The following is a 27,975-nucleotide window of genomic DNA, read 5'->3' as shown; positions in this document are numbered from 1 at the left end:
AAATTAATTTGCGCATAAGCTTTCGTGAGCTACAGCATCCGATGCATCCGATGAAGTGAGCTGTAGCTCACGAAAGTTTATGCTCAAATAAATTTGTTAGTCTCTAAGGTGCCACAAGTCCTCCTTTTCTTTTTATATTATTATAGCTATCTTACAACTTCAGTTAAGTGTTGAGGTTATAACATAGTTTCTGTTCTCAGCCGAATTCAGACCACTATCCCAACGCTGGAAAAATTCTGTTGGGTCTGTTTTTAATAATCTCATATTGGAGGAGATTAGCTCAAGAACTGTCTGAGGCTAATCAGACAAGCTATTTTCGAGTTAGTTGTATTAGAGGAATTTTTCTTCTTAATTTTTTTTTTGCTCTTTCATAACCTGAAAAATGGCTTTATCTAAAGACCAAGTTATTTTTACACTTATTTCCCTCTTCCACCCCCAAAAACTTATTTTTAACTATTTGAAATCCTTGGGCCTGATTGCTGGGTCTGGCAGGGGCCTGACCACAGTTTACCTCTCCCTCCCATCATTGGCTTGCCCCAGGAACTCCCCCTATGCCTGCTGCAGGGGCAATGACTATGGTACATCTGCAGAATCCCCAGCTACTCTTCAGAAAAGGGGATGAAGGAGTGGGGACAGGATTTGATCCCTTGGTCTTTAATTACATATTTCATTGTTTTTCTACCAGCATTCTAAACTTCTGTTTACCTCTCTTCATTCTGAGAGCTGACCATATATTCCTACCCTTTGTTTCCTATCTTTTAACCAATTACTGATCCGTGAAAGGACCTTCCCTCTTATCCCATGACTGCTTAGTTTGTGTAAGAACCTTTGGTGAGGGACCATGCCAAAGGCTTTCTGAGAGTCAAAGTGCACTACATCAATTGAATCACTCTTGTCCACATGTTTGTTGACACCCTCCAAGAATTCTAATAGATTTTTCAGGCATTATTTCCCTTTACAAAAGCTCTGTTGACTCTTTCCCCAACAAAAGAGTGTTCATCTGTGTCTGATTATCCTGTTCTTTACTATTGTTTCAAGCTATTTACCTGGTACTAAAGTTAGGCTTACTGACCTGTGATTGTCAGGCTTGACTCTGGAGACGTTTTTTTAAAGGTGTTACATTAGCTATCCTCTAGTCATCTGGTAGAGGCTGATTTAAGTGATAGATTACTTACCACACTTAGTAGTTCTTCAATTTCATAGTTGAGTTCCTTCAGAACTCTTGGAATAGTATCTGGTCCAGGTGACTTATTATTGTTTAGTTTATCTATTTGTTTCGAAACATCCTGTGCTGACACCTCTGTTTGGGATAGTTCTTCAGATTTGTCACCTAAACCCTTTAACCACTTTTTACTCTGCTAGTTAGCTTTGGGGGGTTTTTTTTGGTTTTTTTTTGCTTCTCTTATTTTTTTTATTTTTTGGGCGGGGGGGACGGGGGAGGGAAAGGGGGCTATACATATAGTTTGAGCCTCCATGATGGCATTTTTTAAAAGTTTCCATGTAGCTTGCTGGCATTTCACTCTTTTGACTTTTTGTTTTAATTTCCATTTAATTAGACTCCTCATTTTTGTGTAGTTCCCCTTTTTGAAGTTAAATGCTACAGTGGTGGGATTCTTTGGTATTTCCCCCCCCCCCACGAGGATATTAAATGTAGTTACATTCTGTTTGCTACTACCGAGGAGTTCAGCTATATTAATTTATTATGTGAAGCTCATACTAATTAGCTGAGAGACTAATTGGGTCATATGAAATAAAAAGTAGATGGTAGTCAGTCAAGCAGATTAGAATTGCCTGTTTTCTAATTGGTTTATACAGGGGCACGAGAAATAAAGTAATTTGGAAACTTTCTGACTGGTAGTGTTAGCCATAGACTTCCACCCAGTAATTATTTGTAAAAACTTTTGTCCATATACAATAAAACATTTTCAGTTGCACTGAGAAATGTTGTGAAGATTCTCTCTCTTACCTTTCTTGCCTGACCTCTGCCTATGTGCTTAAAATGTATGTTGTGGGCTTTGAAGGCTGAGTAAGAAGCCTTTGCTTGCCTCTTACTTTTCTAAATACCAGAGCCCTAAAAGAACTGAGATGTACTAAAGTGTTGTATATAGTAGCTCAGTGTACTGTGTATCCCAAGGTGGTGTTGCTGGAAGTAGCGCAGTAATCTCACTGTTACATGGAACTTGCAACATAAACTCTGAGTTACATGCTACATGTGCTTCCATCGTCTTCTTTGGCCACCCATTACCTATTTTAACTCTTGCTGCTTTGTGCAGCTCCATTTTCTACAGGTGGGCACAGTATGAATCTATAACTCAAGGGCTTTGACACTTATTTCCCCTGCATGTTGCACATTCTTTTTTATGGGATCATGAATATACCTTACTACTCCTGTTATCTGGTTCTTTATCACATGTTCTTTGCGTGTTTTTGAAAATCTGTATTCAAGATGACAACCCCATCCGGTGAGTCATCCACCTAAGACCACTCACCTTTTCCTGTCCATTTTCTGAACAAAAGAAGAGAATTGTAGAATTTCCCCCCAAAAGCTATCAATACAAAGGGATTGGGGGGCAATTATAGGGGATTTAGTCTAATTACATAACCTTCCATTTTTATGATTCTCTGCTTTCTTATATATTGCAAAGCACCTACACAATCTGCCTCTCTAAGCTCATTGAGAGTCTGGCTGTTAGTCACCTGAAAAGTGATCTGCCATCAGCAAAAAAAAGTCACACTGATAATCACACTGATACTGCTCCTGTAACACAGTGTTCATTTTCATACTGTGTATAGCAATTTTCACTGATTCAAATCCTCCAAAGCTAAAACAGTTTAAACCAATTGTTTTTTTTTTAAATTGTTTTTGAAATTGCTGAAATACGAAGTTTCCCACAACGGATATAGTCCCATAACTTTTCACACTGCTTTGATTGGAACATTTTGAATGAGCAGGTTGTTGATTCAAAACAAGTTTGGTAATAATAAAGGTGTTGATAGAAGATACTGTAATCTTGAGCTCATTTCAACAACTCCCAGATCATTGGTACAATGGAGTGTCAGACACAATGGAATGTTATCAATGTACAGCAATGTTATATAACATACAGTACTGTCACTGTTGGATCTCATGAGGAAATTAGTTGATTGGGGTTTTCACATAGCTAGCTATTTATCTATCACCTGCATCATCACCATGTTGACTGTCACATCAGTTAAGGATAGGCTGCAACCTTTAAATCTGTCCTAAATGAAGAAATGCAGTTTTACACTGCCCCTTATGGACAGACCAGAGAATGAAGTGTGGCTCCAATCACAGTTCCTTCCCTGTCCCGCTCCGCCCTGCTCAGCCCACTCTCCATCATGTGTCCATCCAGCTACTCTGGCGAGTTAGTCAGGAATCTGAAGCAGTGTTCCTCCCTCCCCCATGAGAAGACAGTTTAAAAAATGGGAACATTTTCCCTCAGTGTCCCCTTTTTTGTTAGAAAATTGATACATTTAAAATCTTGATGCCCGCTCTACTTCTGACCCTCTTTTGTACCTACTTGCTTACAGTGGTGATTAGCCACTCCTTCCTTCCTGAAATCAGATTCACAATCTGAGGGAGCTGAGCAGAGGAATAACAGGGGCCCCCTTTCTCCTTGTTCCCCCAGCACAGCCAAATAAGATGTGACAAAGTAGCCTTTGTGTGTTTGGAGTGTTTAAGAGTGCTTAGACATGGGGGTAAAGAGGTTTATGCCCTGTGCAGCCTGCGCACAACTGTTCTCCATGCCTTCAGAGTTTTAAAGGTCTCTGATTCTGACACCAGCAGGGCTAGACTCCATGAAATGGCAGGAGAGTTGGCCCCTGCATTTTGGATAGAATATATGCTGCATCCTTTCCCACGGTGTAATTGGCTGAACTCTAAGGCAGTCCTTATGATAAAGACTGTTTTCTATCAGCTTCACACACATGACGTATCCAGCAAAAGTAAGTTCTCCATCACAAATAATTGGCTGACATCCAGTTATATGCTGCAGTATTCATCAGAAAAATAAATTTATCAAGTTAGTTTGATGAAAATTATTAAACTGCAAACTTTGCAGTGTAATTATACATGGTTACAACTATCAGTGTTCATAAATAGAAAATTAAAGAGTTAGTACACTTTTTAACATGCCCCATGCCTTAGATTTTGGAATAATCTACATGTGAATCATTTTTTTTTAATAATAATAAATTGGAGTTTATAAAGTCAGAAGGTATCATCTAGTCTCATCTCCTGCACAACACAGGCCATAGAACTTCCCTGACTTAATTCCTGATTGAACTAGAGCATGTCTTTTAGAAAAAGCATCCAACCTTAATTTTAAAATTGCCAGTGATGGAGAATTCACCAGACCCCTTGGTAAATTGTTCTCTTGGTTAATTACCCTCATACCTGATAGATTTCACACTCAAGAAATTTATTTTCTAGAAGGATCAGGAAAAAATGTTAGAACTATCAGATCTCAGTGGTGTTATTTTAAAAATAATTGAAAGTAATCAACAGATTTAGTTGTTAACTCTAAGTAAACACCATCTATTCTCATAGAACAAGCGGTGTAAATTTGGGAAGGATATGTTATGTCAATCATTCCTAACAAAGAGTCTTACTCCTTGATCTCAAGGCAAATCTCAATATCATCATACTTGTGGACCCCCTGTGGTGCCTCCCTACTCATGTAAACAGGAAAGATCACTAAAATTTACATTAAATATCAATTAATTAGAATTTTAAAAAAATCTCAAGGTGAGTCTTCCAGAAAACTTGCTTGACAAAATGAGGCTACCATAATCAATAACTTCATGAATTTTCTTTCACTGTTGACTAAATTTGGTAACCTTTTCCATATTATGTAGGGTCAATTCTCAATATGATTCTAAATCTCTGGGGAAGTGTCCTTTAGATGCCGTAGAATAGGCTTCATTTGTACACACATCTTTTGTTGCGCTGTAGCTAATGTATGTTAGACCATCTTTATCAGTATCCTTTCAGAGATAGGCAGTGCAACTGCTGATAACATGATTTCATCAGTGTCAGCTTGACTCCTTGGTGAACAGAGAAGTAGATAGTATGGTTCATTCATTTGATATTCTGGAAGCAACTATACCAGAACAGCTGGTAGTGACAAGCCTTGCAATTTATGTTACGTTTTTGCTGTTACAGTTTTCACTACCATGATACAGAATGGAGTGAAAGAAGGTTTTATAACTTCATGATCAGATAAGAGGTATCATTTACGGTGTTCAGAAAATAGAATTATTAAATTTAATAAATATAAATTTGTCAAAGTATTACTAAGCAAGTCTTAGTAGGCCCCTGTAACCCATGACTGCTTGGTGTGATGCTCTGTCCACCTCTAATGGCACCTATACCATCTAGAGATTCATAAATCTGCCACAGCCTTAGCTAAGAGGCATGTGGCTTCTAACTTAAGCAGTAGCAGCTCATGCATTTAGTTCTAAAGGTCCAGGTTCAATCCCGCCTGCCAACAACCGGGGTCTGTCAGTGTTACATGACTATATGCATATGATGACAAAACATAGGTATTAGAGGGACACTGTCAGTGCGATGGGTAAACTGGCAGTTAGATACCCAAATATCTGCATGCATACAGAAGCAAACATGCTTGTACTGGAAGTTAGAAACTGCAGCTTTAATAACAATTTAACCAAATGGCTACCCAGAATCAAACTCTGTCCCAATCCTCAATGTGTGAAATTCACTCCTGTGCAAAGGGCTAGCACAAGTCTTGCTTAAACGCTGAGGACGTCAGACGCATGGACATATCCTTTGAGTCCCTTGCAGCTGGTCTCCTTGGCTTCCTGACCTGACAATCAGCCAGCCAGCCTTTTTTTTTTTTCCCTATGTGGAAAATCTGACCTATGAGCATCTTCAGATCTGTATTTGCTCAATTTGCAACCTTCTCCTTCCCACAGCGCCTAATCCATTGGCACAGTTTAGCTGCTTCACTTCCCAAATTGTTCATTTTTAGGTTAGAGAAGATTTAGCCATCTGGTTGCCTGGAACAGCAAACATGATCTCCTTGGAGGAGGCAATCTGCCTTACCAAAGTATGATTAATATTTGATGATAATGTTTTACATGTTTGCAGTTTCATGCTTCCAGGAAATTCTAATCTGTTTCCTTGATGAAGTTTCTTCTTCCATTGGAGGCACACATTGGTTTCTTATAGAGAGGCAACTATGAGTTCCGGTCTGCTGGCACTGACTTACTTATGGAAATGAGCAATGAACTATTTGGTTATACAGAGAAGTTACATGGACTTTGCAAGCAAATTTTTGCATAAGGAAACACAAAATCTAAGTCATGTTTTGGATCCACAGAACTAACTTTCCCTTTAATTTGTCCAATTTAATTATTCTTCTTTTTAAAAAAGTTCTCGGTATATTCAAGCATATTTTAAGTAAGCTGTGTTTATGAAAGGAATGATTAATGCCCAAGCTGGCAAACATTGTTTTTTGTTTTCATTTAGCAAATGAAATTGAATTATTCGTTTAAATTTGAAAGCACTTTAGATAACATTTATATAAAACGAAGATGTACTTAAATGAAACCAGAGCTAAATATGTACTGGTATACTAGCTTTCAATAAATACAGAAAATTGGAAGTTACTACGAGAGCAACAGCATTTGTTAAAATTTTGAAAGTAGACATAGAAAGAATGTTGTTTTTTCATTAAAAACAAAACTAAACTAAAGGAATTGTCAAGTTCTTCTATTGCAGTTATTGTAAATAACAACTTGTCTAGACAGGACAGATAATCCAGGTTAAGATAGGGTGTGAATCTTAAATGAAGTTATTCCTGATTAACTCCCTTTGCAAGAATTAATCAGAAATAGCTATTCTGGAATAATTTACCATGTAGATAAACCCTAAGTAATGAAATACTCATTTTTTTCTCTTTCTGATTACTTGTTTCAAATGTTTCTGTTAGAGATGGATCCAATATCATAGGGAGAAAAACACCCCTTACATTTGGAGGGAGTTAGAACTGGAACCTAGCTCTGGATTTTAATTTTGCTGCTATTCCATCTATTTGTTATGGTACTGAGTCATATATTGTTAGCAGTTATTACCCTTGAATATTTGATTACTTAGAAGATTGTCTGAAGTAATTAGTGAAAACAGAATCCTTGTCACTGTACAAATGCTGTTTCAAAGAAAAGGAAACATCATATAATTTAGGTCTAGTCTACACATACCACTTCGCTGGTTAAAATAAAGTTGTCATTTGAAATCAATTTTAGTTGAACCAGTGTATCTCTATTTGGACAGAAATTTAAAACCGGCAATTTAAATTTAGACTGTGTTGGGAAGTTTATAGGCACAAGCTAAATCAATACCACCAAATCAAAAATGATAGAAGTGTATCATGCTGGGGTTTGGCCTGGTTTAAATAAATCTGTTTTCAGACAAGTTTAAGTTAAACCAATGTGACTTCAGAATAATGTTATGTCCTTAGAGAGAAGACACATTTATACTCAGCTATGTAGCATGTTTTACCTTTTGTAGAAAACCCTGATATAATATTACCAACAGTAGATGGTGTAATCAGTGTAACATCAGAGATTGTTGCTCCAGTTACAGATAAGTCCTTTTTATGACTCTAGTTACAATTGTATACAAAGGATACTTATCTATCTACCCTCTTTCTCTAAACATCATGAATTAGGTTAGGTTAGAGCAAAAACCTATTAGGTTGTATAAACTGTGGGAAAGACTTAACAGAATTAAAATATAGGGGAAGTCAGCAAGGATTTTTTCCATAAGATACGATGTCCACTTTGGCCTGTAGGGGGTTAATAGTTCCTTGACCCACCTGGTGTCTAAGGTAAGTCACTCTGTTTAGGCCTATTTGACACTTCTGAGCCTTAACAGTTAGTCCTGCCTCCCTTATGCGCTCAAAGACTTTTTTTAGATGTTCCAGGTGTTCTGCCCAGGAATCCGAAAATATGGCCACATCGTCAAGGTAGGCAACTGCATATTCTCCTTATCCCGCTAGGAGACCATCTACAAGTCTTTGGAACGTGGCGGGTGCATTCCACAGCCCGAAAGGGAGCACATTAAATTCATACAGCCTGACATGTGTGGTGAAGGCTGACCTTTCCTTGGCAGATTCATCTAGCGGTACCTGCCAGTACCCCTTGGTTAAGTCCAAGATAGAGATGAACTGGGCCCGTCCTAGTTTCTCTAATAGTTCATCTGTGTGTGGCATTGGATAGTTGTCTGGGCGAGTTACAGCATTTAGCTTACGGTAGTCCACACAAGAACGTATCTCCCCATCTGGTTTGGGAACTAGAACCACTGGAGGTGACCAGGCACTGCCAGAGGAGCGGATTACCCCGATCTGTAGCATATCCTGGATCTCCCGTTCTATAGCAGTTTTAGCTTGAGGAGACACCCGATAAGATTGGACTTTAATGGGGTGAGCATTTCCTGTGTCAATGGAGTGGTATGCCTGTTCAGTCAGTCCTGGGGTGGCTGAGAACATCAGTGCGTAGCTAGTGCACAGCTCCTTGATCTGCTGTCACTGCACACACCCAAGGGTCATGGAGAGGTTCACCTCTTCCACGCCACCAGCGCTTTTCCCTTTGTAGTAGACACTTTCAGGCCACTCAGCGTCATCTCCTCCCTGGGCTGTGAACTGACAAACCTTTAATTCTCTGGAATAAAAGGGCTTTAGAGAATTAATATAGTACACCTTAGGCTTTCGGCTGGAGGTGGGGAATGCTATGAGATAATTAACAGCTCCCAGGTGCTCCTGGACCGTGAATGGCCCTTCCCACGACACTTCCATTTTACGGGCCTGGAGCGCCTTTAAGACCATGACCTGGTCCCCTACTTTGAAGGAACACTCTCTGGCATGTTTATCATACCAGGCTTTTTGTTCTTTTTGAGCATCCTGTAGGTTTTCTTTAGCAAGGGCTAAAGAGGTTCGGAGGGTGTTTTGTCGGTTGGTTACAAAGTCTAGAATGTTAGTTCCTGGAGAAGGTGTAAACCCCTCCCATTGCTGCTTCACCAACTGTAATGGCCCCTTAACCTCGCAGCCATAAACAAGTTCAAATGGGGAAAACCCTAAACTGGGATGTGGTGCAGTTCTATAGGCAAAGAGCAACTGCTGCAACAACTAGGTCCCAATCATTGGAGTGCTCATTTACGAATTTACATATCATGGCCCCCAAAGTCCCATTAAATTTCTCCACCAGGCCATTTGTTTGATGATGGTAAGGGGTGGCAACCAAGTGATTCACCCCATGAGCTTCCCAAAGGCTTTCCATAGTTCTTGCCAGGAAATTAGTCCCTGCATCGGTGAGGATGTCGGAGGGCCAACCTACCGTGGCAAAAATGTCTGCTAGTGCCTGGCACACACTTTTAGCCCTGGTGTTGCTTAGAGCTACTGTTTCCGGCCATCGGGTGGCAAAATCCATGAAAGTCAGTATGTACTGCTTTCCTCTGGGTATCTTTTTCGGAAAAGGACCCAGAATATCCACAGATACTCGCTGAAATGGAACTTCAATGATGTGGAGTGGCTGGAGAGGGGCTTTGACCTGGACTTGGGGTTCTCCCACTCTTTGGCATACCTCACAAGACCAGACATAGGTAGAAACATCCTTGCCCATTCCCTCCCAGTGGAATGACCTCCCCAAATGGTCTTTGGTCCTGTTCACCCCAGCATGGCCACTAGGATGATCGTGGGCCAAGCTCAAGAGCTTTACCCGGTACTTAGTTGGAACTACCAACTGTCTCTGAGGATGCCAGTCTTCCTGGTGTCCACCAGAAAGAGTTTCCTTGTATAAAAGTCATCTTTCTACAACAAACCTGGATCAATTAGAAGAGCTGAGAGGCAGTGGGTTGCTCCGTGCCGCTGTCCAAGCTCTCTGGAGGCTTTCATCTGCTCCCTGTTCGGTTTGGAACTGTTCCCTTGATGCTGGAGACATCAGTTCCTCATTGGATTGTGGATCTGGGCTTGGTCCCTCTGGAAGCGATGTAGGGGATGGAGCTGTTTCCATTGACTGTGAACCGCTCTCCGCTGGTGCACTATGTTGGGGTTCAGGCTCTGGCTGAGCCTCTTGTGTAGGGTTATCGGCTGGTGCCAGTTCTGGTTCTGGGACTGGTTCTGTCTGGGTCTCTGGGACTGGATCCACTACTGCTGTTGCAGACGTTGGCCTGGGGTCTGGGTCCGTCACCCCTGATCAGGTCCTGGTAGAAGTTTCTGGAACAGAGCTAGGAGTGACGGCTTGCTTAGCCTGGCTGCGGGTGACCATTCCCACCCTTTTGGCTAGCTTGACATGATTAGCCAAGTCTTCCCCCAACAGCATGGGGATGGGATAATCATCATAGACTGCAAAAGTCCACGTTCCTGACCAGCCCTTGTACTGGACAGGCAACTTGGCTGTAGGCAAATTGAAAGAGTTGGACTTGAAGGGTTGAATTGTCACTTGGATCTCTGGGTTGATTAAATTGGGGTCCACTAAGGAAGCATGGATAGCCGACACTTGTGCTCCAGTGTCCCTCCACACGGTGACCTTCTTCCTGCCCACACTCACAGTTTCCCTCCACTCTGAGGGTATCTGGGAGGTATCTGGGCCTGAGGACCTCTGGTGTGATTCCGGTGCAATGAACTGTAATCTGTTGGGGTTCTTGGGGCAGTTGGCCTTCACATGCCCCGGCTCGTTACATTTAAAACATCATCCAGCTGACGGGTCACTGGGGTGCAGTGGGTTGCTGGAGAATGGTGTGGCAGGACGATAAGGTGTCTGGAGTATTCCTTGGTATGTAGTTGGGGCCTTGGGCTGCCCCCGGTAGTAGGGTGTGGTCTGAGGGTGTCCCTTCTGGTATCCGCTCCAACTGCAACCAGGGTTGTTCCTCTCTCCTCCCTCCACCCGTTTTGTTCTGACTTGCCCCGCCTCTCTGGTGGTCTGGGACTGCTCGTATCGATCAGCATAAGAAGCAAGACTTTCTGCTGAGTCCATTTCCTTATCCCATCAACACTGTTTTATTTCCTCCTTGGACATATTCAGGAATTGCTCCTGAGCTATCAAATCACACATTCCGTCAAAGCTAGTGACACCCCTTCCTTGGAACCATTTATCTAACAGATCCTTCATCTGGTTTAGAAAAGCCACATTACTTAGTCCAGGCCCTCTCTTAAGGGTTCGAAATTTTACTCTGTACATTTCAGATGTAATTTGAAATTGCTTTAAAACCAAATCTTTGAACTAATTATAGTCAGAAGCCTCATCAATAGGCATCTTATTGAATATGTCCAGAGCTCTTCCAGTTAATTTTGTGACCAATGTGGTCATCTTATGAGCTTCAGGAATTTTATGGAGAGTGCACAGTCTCTCAAAGGTGAGAAAATATTCAGCAATATCACTGGATTCATCATACTGTGGACATAGTCGCTCCTATTTGTGGATTGTTGGGGAAGGATTGTTAGGGTTATCCAGTAGATTCCGCTCAGTCCTTACCTTCTCCAACTCCAGTTCATGCTTCCTCTCTTTTTTCCCTCTCCTCCATTTCTTTTTCCCTTGCCTCCATTTCTTTTTCCTTTGCTTCCACATCTCTCCTGTGGGCAGCCTCTTGGTTTTTTTCTGACTCTCTTGCTGCCTCCAGTTCTTTCCTATGGGCAGCCTCTTTGGCTGTTTCTGCCTTGGGCTCTGTCATGTTTGCCTCTCTGTTTTTAACTAACTTTACACCCAAGAGTTAGAAATAAAACAAACAAACAAAAAACTTGGCTTGTAAAATTTTGCTGTGCTGAAATATGATACCTATATTCTCTGATAGTGATTGTCAACCTCCAGAAAAATCCTTTAAAAAAAACCTAACACCTTTGTGTCCAGGCAAATAGACAGAAAACCCCTCTAGTTGCTATTAGGTAAAAACAACTTCAGGTCTGTGAAGACTTGTGAATTTCCCTGCAGGAGGTTAACTACCCTGCGTTTAGGTAGAGAAAACTCCAGCTCACAAAAGACAATTCCCTTTTGTCTCTGCTCTGGCCCCCAAGCAGAGACAAAAAAAAACTCTAACTGCTTTCAGCTTAAAACCTGCTTTCCAGCAGCCCAAAGGAAAAAAAATCCTTTTAAAAAATCTGTTTTTCTGGTTCAAAAAATCTCAAATTGATCTCAAAATGATTTCAAGTTAATTCCACCGCTCTGCCACCATTTCAAGGTTCCTTCCCTTCTCTGAACTCTAGGGTACAGATGTGGGGACCTGCATGAAAAACCCCCTAAGCTTATTTTTACCAATTTAGGTTAAAACTTCCCCAAGGTACAAACTATTTTATCTTTTGCCCTTGGACTTTATTGCTGCCACCACCAAGCGTCTAACAAATATATAACAGGGAAAGAGCCCGCTTGGAAATGTCTTTCCCCCCAAAATCCTCCCAAACCCTACACCCCCTTTTCTGGGGAAGGCTTGATAAAAATCCTCACCAATTTGCATAGGTGAACGCAGACCCAAACCCTTGGATATTAAGAACAACGAAAAAGTAATCAGGTTCTTAAAAGAAGAATTTTAATAGAAGAAAAAAGAATCACCTCTGTAAAATCAGGATGGTAAATACCTTACAGGGTAATCAGATTCAAAACATAGAGAATCCCTCTAGGCAAAACCTTAAGTTACAAAAAGACAAAAAACAGGAATATACATTCCATTCAGCACAGCTTATTTTATCAGCCATTTAAACAAAACAGAATCTAACGCATATCTAGCTAGATTACTTACTAAGTTCTAAGACTCCATTCCTTTTCTGTTCCTGGCAAAAAAACACACAGACAGAGAGAACCTTTGTTTCTCCCCCCCCTCCAGCTTTGAAAGTATAAAGGTAGATCCAGTTTTATTAAAGGATAATCATATAATGTTTTCTAGTCTTGAGGAAACTATGAAGAACTTTCATTGAGGTAATAGATTGCAAATGTGAAATATTCCATTAAGCAGCTATGAAAATTGTCTGCTAACAACTCATCATTAGTAGTAGCATCCTCAGTCTTATTGAAGGCTGATTGCATGATCCGAAGCATTCTTTGTTGTACCACTTATGCCTCTATTAGCATTGTCACCTGATTAACTTTTAGAACTGTCCCTTTCCCATATGATTAGCTCTATTAGTACTGTATTTCAGTTTTTTTTCTAGTCACAATTTCACATGAACACTGCCCTGGAAAAATACTTCTTTCAAATCTAATGCTCAATTTAGCAAACTCAAGAGGTTTGGAGACACAGTCTGTATTTTGCTGATCATCTGAATCATAACCTATACACAATAACTTATGCGTGGAAGGGCTAAAAGGAGAAAAAAAATTAAAGTAAAAGCAAGATCAATACCTACCTGCTGAACTGAAAAAAAAGATTGACAGAGCCTGAAGAATACCCAGAAGTCACCTACTACAGGACAGGCCCAACAAAGAAAATAACAGAATGCCACTAGCTGTCACCTTCAGCCCCCAGCTAAAACCTCTCCAGCACATCATCAAAGATTTGCAACCTATCCTGAAGGACGATCCCACACTCTCGCAGATCTTGGGAGACATGCCAGTCCTCGCTTACAGACAACCCCCCAGCCTGAAGCAAATACTCTCCAGCAACCACACAACAGAACCACTAACCCAGGAACCTATCCTTGCAACAAAGCCCAATGCCAACTCTGTCCACATATTTATTCAAGGGACACCATCATAGGACCTAATCACATTAGCTATGCCATTAGGGGCTCGTTCTCCTGCACATCTACTAATGTGATATATGCCATCATGTGCCAGCAATGCCCCTCTGCCATGTACATTGGCCAAACCGGACAGTCTCTACACAAAAGAATAAATGGACACAAATTTGACATCAGGAATCATAACATTCAAAAACCAGTAGGAGAACACTTCAACCTCTCTGGCACCCAGTAAAAGACTTAAAGGTGACAATTTTGCAACAGAAAAGCTGCAAGAACAGACTCCAACAAGAAACTGCTGAGCTTGAATTAATATGCAAACTAGATACCATTAACTTGTGTTTGAATAGAGACTCGGAGTGGCTGGGTCATTACACATATTGAATCTATTTCCCGATGTTAAGTATCCTCACACCTTCTTGTCAACTGTCTAAATGGGCCATCTTGATTATCACAACTAAAGTTTTTTTTCTCCTGCTGATAATAGCTCATCTTAATTAATTAGCCTCTTATAGTTTGTATGGCAACTTCCACCTTATTTGTGTGTGTGTATATATATATCTTCTCACTATATGTTCCATTCTATGCATCTGATGAAGTGGGCTATAGCCCGCAAAAGCTTATGCTCTAATACATTTGTTAGTCTCTAAGGTGCAACAAGTACTCCTGTTCTTTTTGAGAAATTTGGTACATTTCCAGTGTTTCATTTTTAGATTCACCTAAATAGTGAAACTGAGATCCACAGGAATTCTGATTGACAGCTTTAAAGAGAAGTGTGTAATAGACACAGTATATTACCCTGGGATGGCAGAAATTACATACCTGACCACTTGATTATTTCTGTTGCCTCACAGTAAAAACAGCTGCAATTGCATTCATCTGGCTGTCACTAAAGTATCTATTATAAACATAGAAATTCAGAAGTGGCAGGTTGTTTTTTTTGGCACATTTCTACTATATCCAGACAAATGTCATTTAGTTTCCATATCTGGTATTCAGTCCAACAATCTAGGTAAGAAAAAAAAAAGTGTGTGTGTATGTGTATTTCACTACTTTCTATAGGGAAACTGAATGTGCCATGTATTAACACAAAATTGATTCTTTGTAGGGAGGCTGCCACAAACAAATTGTTGGCATCTAAAAATAATAAAAATGAAAAGAACGTATACTTGAATGATCGTTATATAAAGATAACAGTGGAAGAGAGTTGTGTACGGAAATGTGCAAAGGTGGCATAGCATCACTTGGACTGTGAAAGAGCCAAATTCAGATGGTTGGATTTAACTCCCATATTACTCAGGAGACCCTGATCTTTACTAGCTCAATGGGCATTAATTAATCTGTGATTAGCAGTTCAATGTCTTGCATGTAAATGTGTGGACAAGTAACAGTTTCTGAATATGTTATGCAGTTGCCCAGCGTGGGAAAGAAATTAAACTTGGGCACTAGATATCGTAGCTGTGCCTCCCTTCTTGCCCTCTACACAATCACATATACTCTCTATACAAAATTATCCTCTGTTTTAATAACATGCGTAAAGCTGCACATTGGGATGGTATTAAGAGGCATTTAAACAGAAGCCACTATGTGTTTAGTGTTAATTTACTTTCACGTTGTATGTGAAGATGCTGTGGGAGTTTGTGATACAACATCAAATCAAATATATGCCAGACACCCAGCTCCGCACCTCCTTTGTATTCCAGCAAAGAGCAACATCTCCTACATATCCAAGAGCCTGGGAGAGAGCAGCACTTGTATGGCAAGCCACTGACTAACCTTCAACCCAGCAAAAGGGAGGTAGTGGTGACGGGCAAAGCATTGTGAACAGCCTCACAATCACCCACTACCAAAGGCACATGTCCTGTAATAATCAAGGTGGTCTGCAGACTGTGTCTCCTCTGGACCCTCCATTGCTGCCAGATGCACAAATAGCTAAAATTGCTAAAAATGTCACTTTCAACCAACAGCTGACTAGGAAAGAAGCAAGTGCCAGTGCTTGAGATATTTAATACTAGAAAAGACAAAACTCTAGAAAATGTACTCTTGGGAACAATCCTGCATTGGCAGGAGAATAGATTGCTTGTTCTCCAGCTTTAATTTTTATAAAATGGTTCCAACTACAGTGTATTGTGTTTCAAAAGGAGATGAACACAATCAGTGGGGTTTTTTTGGTCTTGAAAAATGGTGTTGATTACAGTAGCTTGTCCCCAGACCTCAACATTACCAGATACTCAAATAAATAGTCTGTGTTTTGGCCTTTTTTAAGCAACTTTGGCAAATTTCCAGTAGCAACAACTCATAAGGGCTGTTTTTTCCAGGCAAAATAGTAAACAGTTACCCTGTTTTAAATTCATGAATACTTGTGAACTATCAGTTCTCCGAGCTGAAAACCTTCAAAGGGAAAATTGGTGGTTTTGTAACCACCTCTATTATAGCAATAATATTTTTGACTAGCAAGCAGAAAGTAGACAATGAATTATTGTAAAAATTGAATTATATCCCAAAACCTTGACATCCAGGAATTGTGTAGACTATAACTCTCTCTATGGAAGCTCTATACTTTGTATTTTAAAATACATATTTAATTTTTAAAAGATACTGGGAATTGAAGTCGGACTATTTATGCTTAAAAATAATAGAAAGTATTCTTCCAGCCATTACTTCAGTGAAAGCAGGTCATCCTGGAACTTAAAATGGTGTGATTTTGTGCTAATGAATATTTGACATTTTTGGAAGTGAAATACAGATTGATATTCTACATTTGTAATGCACTGTATATGGTATAATAAGCCGTACATTGTGATGAAAATGCTGCCATAAAAATAATGATAATTTATTGCGTAGAATAGTCTCATACAAAGTATAATAAAAAGGTAAATATGAAGTGAAGTTGCTTGCTTAAAATAAATTCCCATTGTGTTATTTACTCAGTAGATACATAAAACTTCATGGATAACGTCAAATGACTCCTAATGTCTTCACAATCTATTTTAAATCTCTCATTTTACTCATAATGTCTACATGCAGCATATTTTTTTACTTTCTGACAGGTTTTGTAATAAAATAGTTTTATCTTTCATATTCATATTTCCTCAGTATACTTTATTGTTATAGGTAAAAAACATGCCTGTGAAAAGACACATTTGGTGGTAGTTATTCAAGCAAGGTTTCTGAGAACAAAAGATGTAATTGTATCATAAAGTGTTGCCTTGTCTTGTCTCAGAGAAAGGAAAAAGAATTGAAATACATTATTAATGCCATGAATTCCTCATGTAGTTCATCTGTAACTGCCTTTCAGAGTCAACTGAATCCATTAAAATCATTAATTTGTGAGCATTTCAGATGAGAATTAATATTATTTTTTTATTTTTAAAATGGGGTGAACTTGACTGCTCACAAGAAGGGGAGAGAGGTGGCACAGGCTGTAGCTTCATTTAATACAGGCACCATGCCACGCTCCCCACAAAACCCCTGCTTCTGCACTTCAGTTCTGATTTAAAACAATCCTGCTATTCTAGGAAAGAGATCCCTGTGTGTTATTGCTTACAGAATTGTCTCTAATACTCATCAGACACTTGGTTGAAGCCACTAATTTGTTTCTTATGTGACTACCTAACCTAGGGCAAAATGCTACTCTTATATGCTGCTTTCCTGATGTTTGTCCATTTTCAGTCATCATCATTACAGACCTCAAGTTTGTGGACAGAGCACTATGTTGGAGTCTAGGGTTGAGATACTAGCCCCCACTCCAGCTCTTTTATGCAACGTAAAAGGGCTGGAGTGACAGGCTGGAGTAGTCTACAGGGGCCCTAAAAGCCCTGGCTCTGGCTGGGGAAGGATTCCCCTGGCACAAGCCCTGTAAACACAGCTGGAAGGCTGCCTTCCATGAACTCCCATGCCCTGAGGTATGTAGCCTGATGGGGAAGGGTTACGGTTAGGAGAGGTTATACTTGGGGGAAGGGCTGTAGGGTTTGCAGGAAATACTGTAGTCCATTCAGGCAGCCCAGGGACGCTGCCATAACTTAGACAGCTCTAGCCTCCAGAGCAGTCCAGGATCTCCCCCTGCCCTGCAGGCTAGAAATTCTATGCTGCGCTTCCTAGGGACACAACCCAGACTCTCACTGATGATCCCTATACAGATATGTGAGCAGAGGTTTGCTCCTAATTGGGTGCTAATGAGAGGAAACATACTAGTTATGGATGCACTGTGCCAGCCAATACTTTTCTGTAACTGGGAGAAGTGGGAAACCTTTGATGGAAGGCAAGTTCAAGAGGCACAAATGTTTCCTCCTCTGGTGTGTAAGGGCAGCTCTTCAATTGCAAATCCCTTCCTTGATTTTTCTTTGCTCTCACTGATGTGGCATGCTCTATGTATGTTTAGAAAGTGCCTCTTGCAGTCAGTCAAACAGCCATGATTTTCTGGATCATGAAGGTCCAGAATAGCAGGCAGAGTATGAGTAGGCGTATTTAATAGTTTTTAAAAGAGAGAGATTTGTTGTCCTATAATTCAGGTACTGAAATAATATCTCAACCCTTGCTTAGATGGGCTGTATTTATTTTCTCTAATGTAACTTTCACTCTATTTGGCTATCTAAAGTATTATTGGTTAGTGAGGATCACTTTTGACTCGTCGACTCTGCGCCGCAGCGTGGACTACCGAGGTTTAAATTACAGAGCGCACCAAAGCGCTGTACTCTAGATGCCCCATGTGAACACTGCTAGCAAAAACTGAAAGTTGCCTAGTTCATGTTAGTTTGCACTGCAGCGCAGTGTAGACAGGGCCTTTATTTAATAATACACATCAAATATTATATACAATTTTTTAATTGGAAACAACCATTCATAGTCGTATTAGGGACTTTTTTCCTCTGGTCAAAAGGTATATGATATTGATATTAATACATTATTTTATGTTTCTTTTACAGATGAAAGGGAAGATGTTCAAAAGAAAACATTCACAAAATGGGTAAATGCACAGTTTGCTAAGGTAAGAGAATTTCCTGTTTTCCTTTATAAATCAAAGTTTGTTATGTACATATACTGTCAGATTTTCAAAAGAGCTTACTTCCCACAATTGGGACCAAATTTGCAAGAGAGTTCAGCTGGGGATTGAGCACTTTTGAAAACATAGTTCTTTTATTTAGTTGCCTAAATTGGAGCTGAGTTCTTCTGAAAATATGGCTCTTAATAGTGAAACCTTGCTCTACAATCCCTCTTGGTTTTTCAGTTTTATCACTGAAAGGATTTGGGAAAGTTGGAAGAACACAGTTATCCCTATTCCTCCAATTCTCTCCTTCTGAAAAATCAAATCAAATCAAATCTTAAAGACCTGAAGTTTATTATGTATGTTTGAATAAATTTCAGTTCAGGCTTCTTTCACAATACTGTTACCTCCCTGGACCTGACTGATTAGCCAATATTCAGTATCTTTTGGGTTGTTTCTGTTAGGTGCAGAAATTGATAATATGAATCAGGTATGTCTTTATTGCAGTCCAGTTTGTTTATAAAGAATGTACACAAAGTCCCGTTTCCCTGAACAAAGTAGGAATCAAACAATAAGAGACAGTTTCTTTGTTTACCATTCCAAGCCTCTTTCCAGCTAGCACTTAGCCCAAAGCACTTTCTATATTAGTTTTTTCTCAGGGTCTCACTTAAAGTGCTTCTCTGGGGCTTCCTTGCTGCCTTCTCTGTGTGCTTCTTTGTGTTTCCGTTTTTCTTCTCACACACACAGCAGCATCAAACAATAACCAAGCCCCCCCCAGCATTTTCATTCAGACCCCTTTCAGATCACCTGGATGAAATCCTATTCCAGCCTTGCATGTGGATTGTGTTTTGGGGTGTAGCTCCTATTGTTTCAGCTATCTAGTACATAAAGGCGCTTATTTGCATTTTACATTTATCTTGAATGAAGAGGTGCTGTTACGCCCACTAGCTTTAGTGAGGTTTTACCCAACCGCCCAATATATAATGATATAATCAGTTACAAAACACAGTGTAATAGTTCTAACAATAGATGAGGTAGAAGCAAACCACGTGATTCAAATGCTCTAGAACATTGCGAGAGAAAGTCTTCATAATATGAACACAGATCTGCATATAAATGTCATAGCTACCCCCTCTCTCCAGCACGGAGCAAACTAAAAGATCACCCTGAGAAAGTGTCAGAAATCTGGGATCTCCGTTTTGTGACTCAACCCCATCTGTACTTCCAGCTCTACTCATCTGCATGATGTGGGGGTTGCTCTGTTGGAAATTATGTTAATTCAGTAATGCTAATGTGGTATGTTGTGATAACATGCTTTATAATGTAAGCAGAGTCAGAATGAGCTCTACCCTGACATCTGGTGGTGAGCTGTGGAAAAGGACTTCAGGGGCTGATCTCGTTTGCATGGACACGCTCGTTTGCATGGGCACACCCACCTTGACTAGCATGATGGACTGCTTGCCCAAATGGTCACTTTGGCTGCTGTGGGATCCCCAGTCTCTCTGTTTTGGGGGCAGGAGTAATAAGGGGTTGTTATTCTGGTTATGTGAATCAAGGACAGTAGAACTGTACTTGGCATTTTATGACAGAGGGACTCGCCCTCAACTAAGTAGCACTTGCTAGGCAAGGGACATGGGTTCCAAAACCCAGTGAATTGAGAGAGGCTTGGAATAGGTGTGTGTATCTGGCAGTATGGGGCCATTCTGAGGGCCCTAAACACTGCTTTGATCCCTCCTCTCTCCATGGTGTAATAACAGAGCTAATTTTGGCTCCATTAGGAGTTTTGTTACATGCTGCAGAGCTGAAATCACTGATACCTAGGTGTAAGCAGTAGGCCTACTTTGGGTAGTGGTGCACCAGCACTGAGGCTCCCCCTACTACCAGCTAAAAATCACTAAGCACTGAAATCACTGAAGAGCTGAAGTTGCTGAGAGCTGTGTCAAGTGGGGGGGGGGGCTGGGGACAAGTTGGTGAGCGGACAGCTAGTGGAGAGCGGAGAGGATAGCTGAGAGGCTGGTGGAGAGGAGCGGACAGCAGGACAGCTAGTGGAGGGCGGAGAGCAGTGGATAGCAGGGCAGATGATGGAGAGGTGCAGCTGGTGGTGAAGACTGCAGCAGAACCCCATGGAGAGGCTTGTCACTTGGCCGTTGATCTGAGCAGTGGAGCATGTAAAATGACTCCCCATACCGTCCTCCGCTTCCACCCAGGCTGGGAGGTAAACTCTGCAGATGAACTTCTGAACTCTGGGGGGCTGCACTGACCAAGGACAGAAACTGGGGATGGGGGGATAACTATTGGGTTGCTGGACTTAAGACCCTGCAGGGGAAAAGGATACTGCCAAACTTACCTGGGGGTCAGTCTTTTGTTCATGGTTTGTGTTATGAATCCTGTTTGTGGTGTTTCTCCAAGATAATGCCACATTGTTTCCCTCCTTTATTAAAAGGTTTTTGCTACACCCAGACTCTGTGCTTGTGAGAGGGGAAGTATTGCCTCTTAGAGGCGTCCAGGGGGGTGGTATGTAATTGTTCCAGGTCACTGGGTGAGGGCTCGAGCCAGTTTTGCATTATGTTATTGTAATGGAACCCCTAGATACTGAACCCGGCCCTTATTGCTGCCAACTCTGATGGGCAGAAGGGTTATAATAATTTGTCATCACTGTAGTTTTATGTTGCACCATACAGTGTGTGAAATTTTTAAACGACTAGTCTTGATTGTAGAATTGGCTCAGATAGCTTCTGTATAGTTTCAAAAGTGTGTCTTGTTAAGCTGATTAGCCTTAAGGGTTTGCATTAATTATAAACAGATGGTAAAATATGTTATGTCACTTCTCTTTCTTACTCAGGAGCAATGGAATCCATTTCATTAATCAAGTACAAAATATTCTGGGATGAGTGTCAGTTGGCAAAAAAACAAAAGACAGCTAGAGATGGACCTAACTAAAAGGCTAATTTCAAATGTCTTCAGAACTTAGGGACACCACAGGACTAAAGTCATTTGTCCTCAAAGATAACTTGCTGAGTTCAGATCTTTTCCCGCAAATGTTTTTTTTTTTTAAGTCCAAGGTGCACCGAACATCTCTTGAACACCCAGAATACCAGTCAAATTCAAGTAATCTCCATTCCCTGTTATGGACTGAAACTCAAGGATATTGAGTCTCACATGCCTACTACATACAATAATAATCTGAATATATGCAATATTTTATTATAAATGGTAAAATTTTGAAAATCTTCCTCCTAACTTATGTGTGTTTAAAAGTGCATGTGTCTGTGGTTTGGCAATATGTGCCTTTTTATGATCACATACTAGGAAGAAAAAATCATGCTTTTCTGGTCAATATTAACTACTGTCTCTTGACACGTTTGTAATGACACCCCTGGGTTAGATCATATGTGGAGATTGAACCTTCATTAGAAAGGACTTCGAGATCTAATAATGAAAAGCACTACATAAGAACTGGGTGGTGGTATTGTTGTTGTTGTTAATATTTTATTATTATCATTACTACCTCTTAGTTATTGTACCAGGTCCCTTAGCTCAGAGGCAGTAATAAATTCTTAAACTCGCTAACCATTAGATGGGAACAGAGCCACACGGCATTATTATGAGTTATACAAGCGTCAAAGAGCAAGTTATTCTCAGACTTCTGCCTCTTTTCCCACATAACTGTAGCCTGTGCAGAGAATCTGAGACTTTAAAGGGGCAAGAGAGATCTGATTAATATTTATGCATGCAGCATTGCAAGTGAATACCTGGTATTTTCTATTAGGGTTTTGTCCAAAGTGAAGTAGCAAGCCTTAATGATCCATTGGCCAGATTCCTAGCTTATGTAAAGTGTCATAGCTCAATTGATGTTGGCAGAACTATGCTGATTTACACTAGCTGACGGTCTGATTGTATATCTCATGGCTCTGTAATGATATAAATAACCAAGGCTTCATATAGCTTGCGACACACCTATCTCAGACATCAAGAGAAAGACAATCCAGCAGCTTCTGGCTAAGACAGAATCTTTCTTAAATAAAGGGTTAACCACTTTTGTAACTACTATACTCTGTAACAAACCATACAGCGTGGTTAGCTATGCTTTTCAAAGTGATGAATCAGTTTTATAAAGTGGTTTCTATTCTGTTTAGTACATTTGTGATTTTCTCTTTATTTTTTGCCCTATACCCGGTAACCTTTATCATTAAGGTTACTAGAATTATTTGGGTAGCCTATTAAGTTGGGAAGGAAGGAAGGGAGGAAGGAAACTGACCTTTTGAGATTAAGAGAGGTGGGAGTAGGAATGAAGCATTGTCTTGTTTTCTTCTGGAGGCAAAGGAGCCATACTTACTTCAAACTGTGACAAATGGAGATTGGCACAGCTGTGACCAGATGGGTGCTAGGCTTGTTTTATGACCCTATACATTGTTTGGTTTTGAAGGGGGTATGGAATTGACATCAATATATTTAGGACATTACAGTGGTGATTTTGCAGTGTGAGGTTGCTATGTTTGTCATGTGGATTTTTCACTGAGAAACTCAATTATTTTTACCTGCACAATTTACCTGCACATGCAGCTAAAACTAACACACTTTCTGTCCTCTGTGGGAAAGCAATGGAACAAATGCTCCTGAGGACATGCATACATTCATGAAAGATAACAGGAATCAACTAAAGCTATGAAGTTAGTGTGCAAAAGTAAAGTGCATTAATCTCCTGTGTGGATGCTCTCCTTCAGACATAAACTGGCCAGAGTCTGCTTTAGTTTAATCCTCCTTGAAGGATAATTTATGTGGTTAAACTTCACATGTTTAGTTAATTCATCTTCACTTCCCCATATAGACAAGCCCTAAATCATTTACAGGCATCTGAAAATTCCATCCTTAATTATGCAGAGCTAGAGTGTGGAATCTTATTTTTACTAGTGAGCAATTACTCACATAAGTAATCCCATTAATTTCAGTGAGCATACCTGAGTGAGCAACTCCTCTCCAGTGAGGAGAGGGGCCACAATTTGGCTCTTAATGTTTGGAAAGAGCTCTAAGATAAAAGGGACTATGTCAATTGAAAGTAACAGGAGAAAATGAGACTAGAACTGAGGAGGCCTGAATCACAGTTCCATGTTATCTGGGGTTTTCTGAACCTGAAACTATGGTAACTAATCTCTGTTTTTTCAGGAAGTTTCAAGACATAAATAAGCACTTCTGTCCGATAAATGATTGGTACACACAGGAGTGCTTTCACTCAAAAATCCTTGTTTTTATTGAGTCTAAAGCACTTTTCTAAAATTGTGGGAGTCTAGAGTACCCAGACATAGTTACCCAAAGTCTGAGGTGGTGTCAAGTGATCAGTAGCAGGTTTCTGGTGGACAGCCTTCCTCCTAGCCACAGGGGAGTTGGATGTCAGTCTCCTAGCTTGTTGAAATCTCTTTCTCTCCAAACTTCTCCATATTGCATACTCTAACTACTCTCTTTATAGGTTCTTCAAAACAAAGCACATTACTCATAGTAACCCCTACTGGGTTAACAATTTCCCTAGCATCAGTAAATAACTCATAATTTTAGTTATCAGCAAAGCAACTCCCAGCAAGAAACTCGTAGTCATAGACACCCAGATCCAAGATCAGCAATCCACACTCCCTCCCATTCTCATAAATGTGTCACTTTATCTATCCTTATTAGCAACACTTCAGCTGTGCAGCTGTTTTGTCTGCTTAGTCAGAGACCAAATCATTCCTGACTAAATAGTGTTCTCACTTTCTGATAATGGTGGCTGAATAAACAAAATGGCTGCTGTTATGTCAAGTCCAGTTCTCTCATAACATTAACCACCAGACAACCTGCCTTTCTGTGATGAGTCATGAGATAGTAGATCTAGCAGTTACTGTCATGTAACTGACATGTGATACTTGAGTCATGCTAGCTTTAAAAATGTGGAAAATAAAAATTTTTCTTAATATTGTTTCATTTTAAATGATAGAAAAGAGTTTCTCTGTGTACATCATCCAAAGAGGTTAATTTGTAATATATTAAGGTTCTTTTCTGTGTGCGTAAGTGCAGCACAGGTGCATGGCGTAGCCTAGCTCTTTATTAATAGTGCACACTGCAAAGTAATTAGAATCATTACAGGAGGTATGTTGGTCCTATGCAGGATGGTTATTTTTGAGATCTGAACTTTTTCTAAATGGTAAATGACAATTAATTTTATTTTCTAACACAGCCTATTTATAGGTATCACATAGATTTTTATAGTAAATAGCTTAAATGTAACTACAGTCTGTAACAGTAACTTAATGATGTCTAAGCACATTTTCCAGGAGTTTGGGTGGTATCAGTGTTTAAATATTTTAACTAATGAATTGCATAATAGACTTCATAGTAGAAAACATTATTGATGTCTTAATTGCTATCTAATAGTACATTAGAAATAAGGCGCTTACAAATGGCAACTAATTTCGCAACCCTGTCGAGACACTGCCAGCATGGCAAAAAAATGTGAGGAAATCAGTGCACTCACATAGGGCAAAAGAAATCAACAAGCATTCACCAGGTGTTGAGAATAATTGATTTCACTCTTTCCTGATGGAATGGGCATTTCAAAATAAACAAATACAATTCTAATGATAGTGATGAAAAAAGATGAACGCTGCAAAGCAAATAGCTAAGTAATGTGAGTTTTGTCAGTTTTAATTGTATGTCATGTTCTGATGACTAATTTTAGATTCTGAATTGTTGCTCAACATTGTGACTTATAAGTGGGTTGCATTCAAGAACACTAATTTGTGGATAAGTTTTCACCATTTAAACTTCAAGTACTGCATGTCAGCAAGATGAATTTTCTTTTCTTTTATAGGCATTTTTGAGTGCACAGGGTTTAAATTGATTGGTGCATTCATGCTAGGGCTGGACAAATATTTAGGGTACAAATTTACAGAGGAGCCTATTATATATCCTAAATGTACTTTTTACTATCACACAAATACAGCAGTTCACTTTCAATTGGGTCATGATCAGAGCTGGTTGAAAAATTCACAAAAAACATTTTCCATAATTTGAAAAAAATTGAAGTCATTTTTGTTCTTTTGAAAGCCTGTGGAGCAATTTTTGGTTTAAAACTTTTATTTAAAAATAGAAGAATTTAAAGTTTCAAAAGCATTTCAATTTTCCTTTACCCCCCACCTGGCCATGTATCCTCCCCCACACACGTATTTTCTCTTTTGTCACTGAAAAACGAGAAAGATGAGGGCAAGGAAAAGTGATAGACCAAAAGGAAAAAAAAGACTAAATTTTCATTTTACAGTATAATTGAAAAAAAATGGGGAAAAACTGCTATTAAAGAAAAAATTAAGTTTGAAAAAAGACAATTCTGAAATTGGGAAAAATAGTTCTGAAATGTGACCATTTCTAGTTATGTTGGTGATTTTTACAGTAGCATTCAGGGGCATGGTCTAATTGAAGTAGACAATATGAAAACAAACATGTAGTAAAGAAAAACAATGAGGAGTCCTTATGGCACCTTAGCCCTGGTCTACACTATGAGTTTAGGTCAAATTTAGCAGCATTAGGTCGATTTAACCCTGCACCTGTCCACACGACCAAGCCTGTTTTGTCAACTTAAACAGCTCTTAAAATCGATTTCTGTACTCCTCCCTGGCGAGAGGAGTAGCGCTAAAATTGACCTCGCTGGGTCAAATTTGGGGTATTGTGTACACAATTCAACGGTATTGGCCTCCGGGAGCTATCCCAGAGTGCTCCGTTGTGACTGCTCTGGACAGCACTCTCAACTCAGATGCACTGGCCAGGTAGACAGGAAAAGCCCCGGGAACTTTTTAATTTCATTTCCTGTTTGGCCAGCGTGGCAAGCTGATCAGCACAGGTGACCATGCAGAGCTTATCAGAGGTCTTATCAGAGACCATGCAGCGCTTACCATGGAGTCCCAGAATCGCAAAAGAGCTCCAGCATGGACCGAACGGGAGACACTGGATCTGATTGCTGTATGGGGAGAAGAATCCGTGCAGGCAGAACTCCGTTCCAAAAGACGAAATGCCAGTATATTTGCCAAAATCTCCACAGACATGATTGACAGAAGCTACAACAGGGACACACAGCAGTGCTGGATGAAAGTTAAGGAGCTGAGGCAAGCCTACCAAAAAACAAAGGATGCAAAATGGTTGCTCCGGGTCAGAGCCCCATACATGCCACTTCTGTGATGAGCTGCATGCAATTCTAGGGAGCGCCCCTACCAGTACCCCACCACTGTCCGTGGACACCTGCAAGGGGGGAGTCTCACGCAACAGGGATGAGGATTTTGTGGATGAGGAAGATGAGGAGGAGGAAGAGGTGGTTGAGGACAGTGCACTGCAGGCAAGCGGAGAATCCCTTCTCCCTGGAACTGTTCATTACCCTGGAGCCAATACCCTCCTAACCCTCCCAAGGCGGGCTCTCAGACCATGAAGCCAGAGAAGGCACCTCTGGTGAGTGTACCTTCATAAATATAATACAGGGTTTAAAAGCAAGCGTGTTTAATGATTAATTTGCCCTGAAGACTTGGGATGCATTCGCAGCCAGTATAGCTACTGGAAAAGTCTGTTAACATGTCTAGGGATGGAGCAGAAATCCTCCAGGGACATCCCCATGAAGCTCTCCTGGAGGTACTCTAAAAGCCTTTGCAGAAGGTTTCTGGGGATGTCAGCCTTATTCCGTCCTTCGTGGTAGGACACTTTTACCACGCCAAGCCAGTAGCAAGTAGTCTGGAATCATTGCAGAAGAAAGCATTGCATGGGCCCAGGCTTTGATGGCATTCAAGCAACATCCGTTCTTTATCTCTTTGTATTAGCCTCAGGAGCGTGATATCATTCATGGTCACCTGGTTCAAATTTGTTTAAGCGGACATTCAGAGGTGCCTGTTCCTGCCTGGCTGTTTGCCTTTGGCTGAAAAGAAATCATCCCCGCTGTTAGCCACGTGGTGCAGGGAGGCCCGTTCAGGCTGAGCTGTTTGCATTTGGCTGACAGGGATCTTCCCTGATATTAGCCATGTGGGGCAGGTGTGGGGGATGAAGCGATCATCCCAGAGAATTGCGGGGGGGAGTTGGGTTGTACTGCAGATTTACCCTAAAACCACAGCCCCTCCTTTTAAATGGCCAACCCAATGGGCTTTGCTTGGTATCAGAAATGAGAGCGTTGCTTTTTGAAACTGATCCCACATGTTATGAAGGTTGAAGAAGCCGAAACCCTTTGCCTTACCATGGCTGCCTACAATTCTGTTGCCCAGCCAATTCTGTTGCCCATCCGAGTGTGTG

At 40.5% G+C, this 27,975-nt stretch overlaps 1 protein-coding gene across 6 annotated transcripts in view; it reads left to right on the top strand.

The window, feature by feature from the left end:
- Positions 1-27,975, top strand: part of DMD (dystrophin) — a 1,886,383-nt gene that overhangs the window by 213,300 nt on the left and 1,645,108 nt on the right. For all 6 annotated transcript variants that reach the window (XM_074968560.1, XM_074968534.1, XM_074968525.1 and 3 more), the window contains exon 2: positions 18,632-18,693. In XM_074968560.1, coding sequence (XP_074824661.1) covers positions 18,632-18,693 — 62 coding nt within the window. The remainder of the gene's footprint in view (positions 1-18,631; positions 18,694-27,975) is intronic.

This window comes from Natator depressus, chromosome 1 (genome assembly GCF_965152275.1).
Source record: "Natator depressus isolate rNatDep1 chromosome 1, rNatDep2.hap1, whole genome shotgun sequence".
Classification (NCBI taxonomy): Eukaryota; Metazoa; Chordata; order Testudines; family Cheloniidae; genus Natator; species Natator depressus.
Note: the sequence above shows the minus strand (reverse complement) of the source record. Positions and strands in the feature narration are given on the sequence as shown.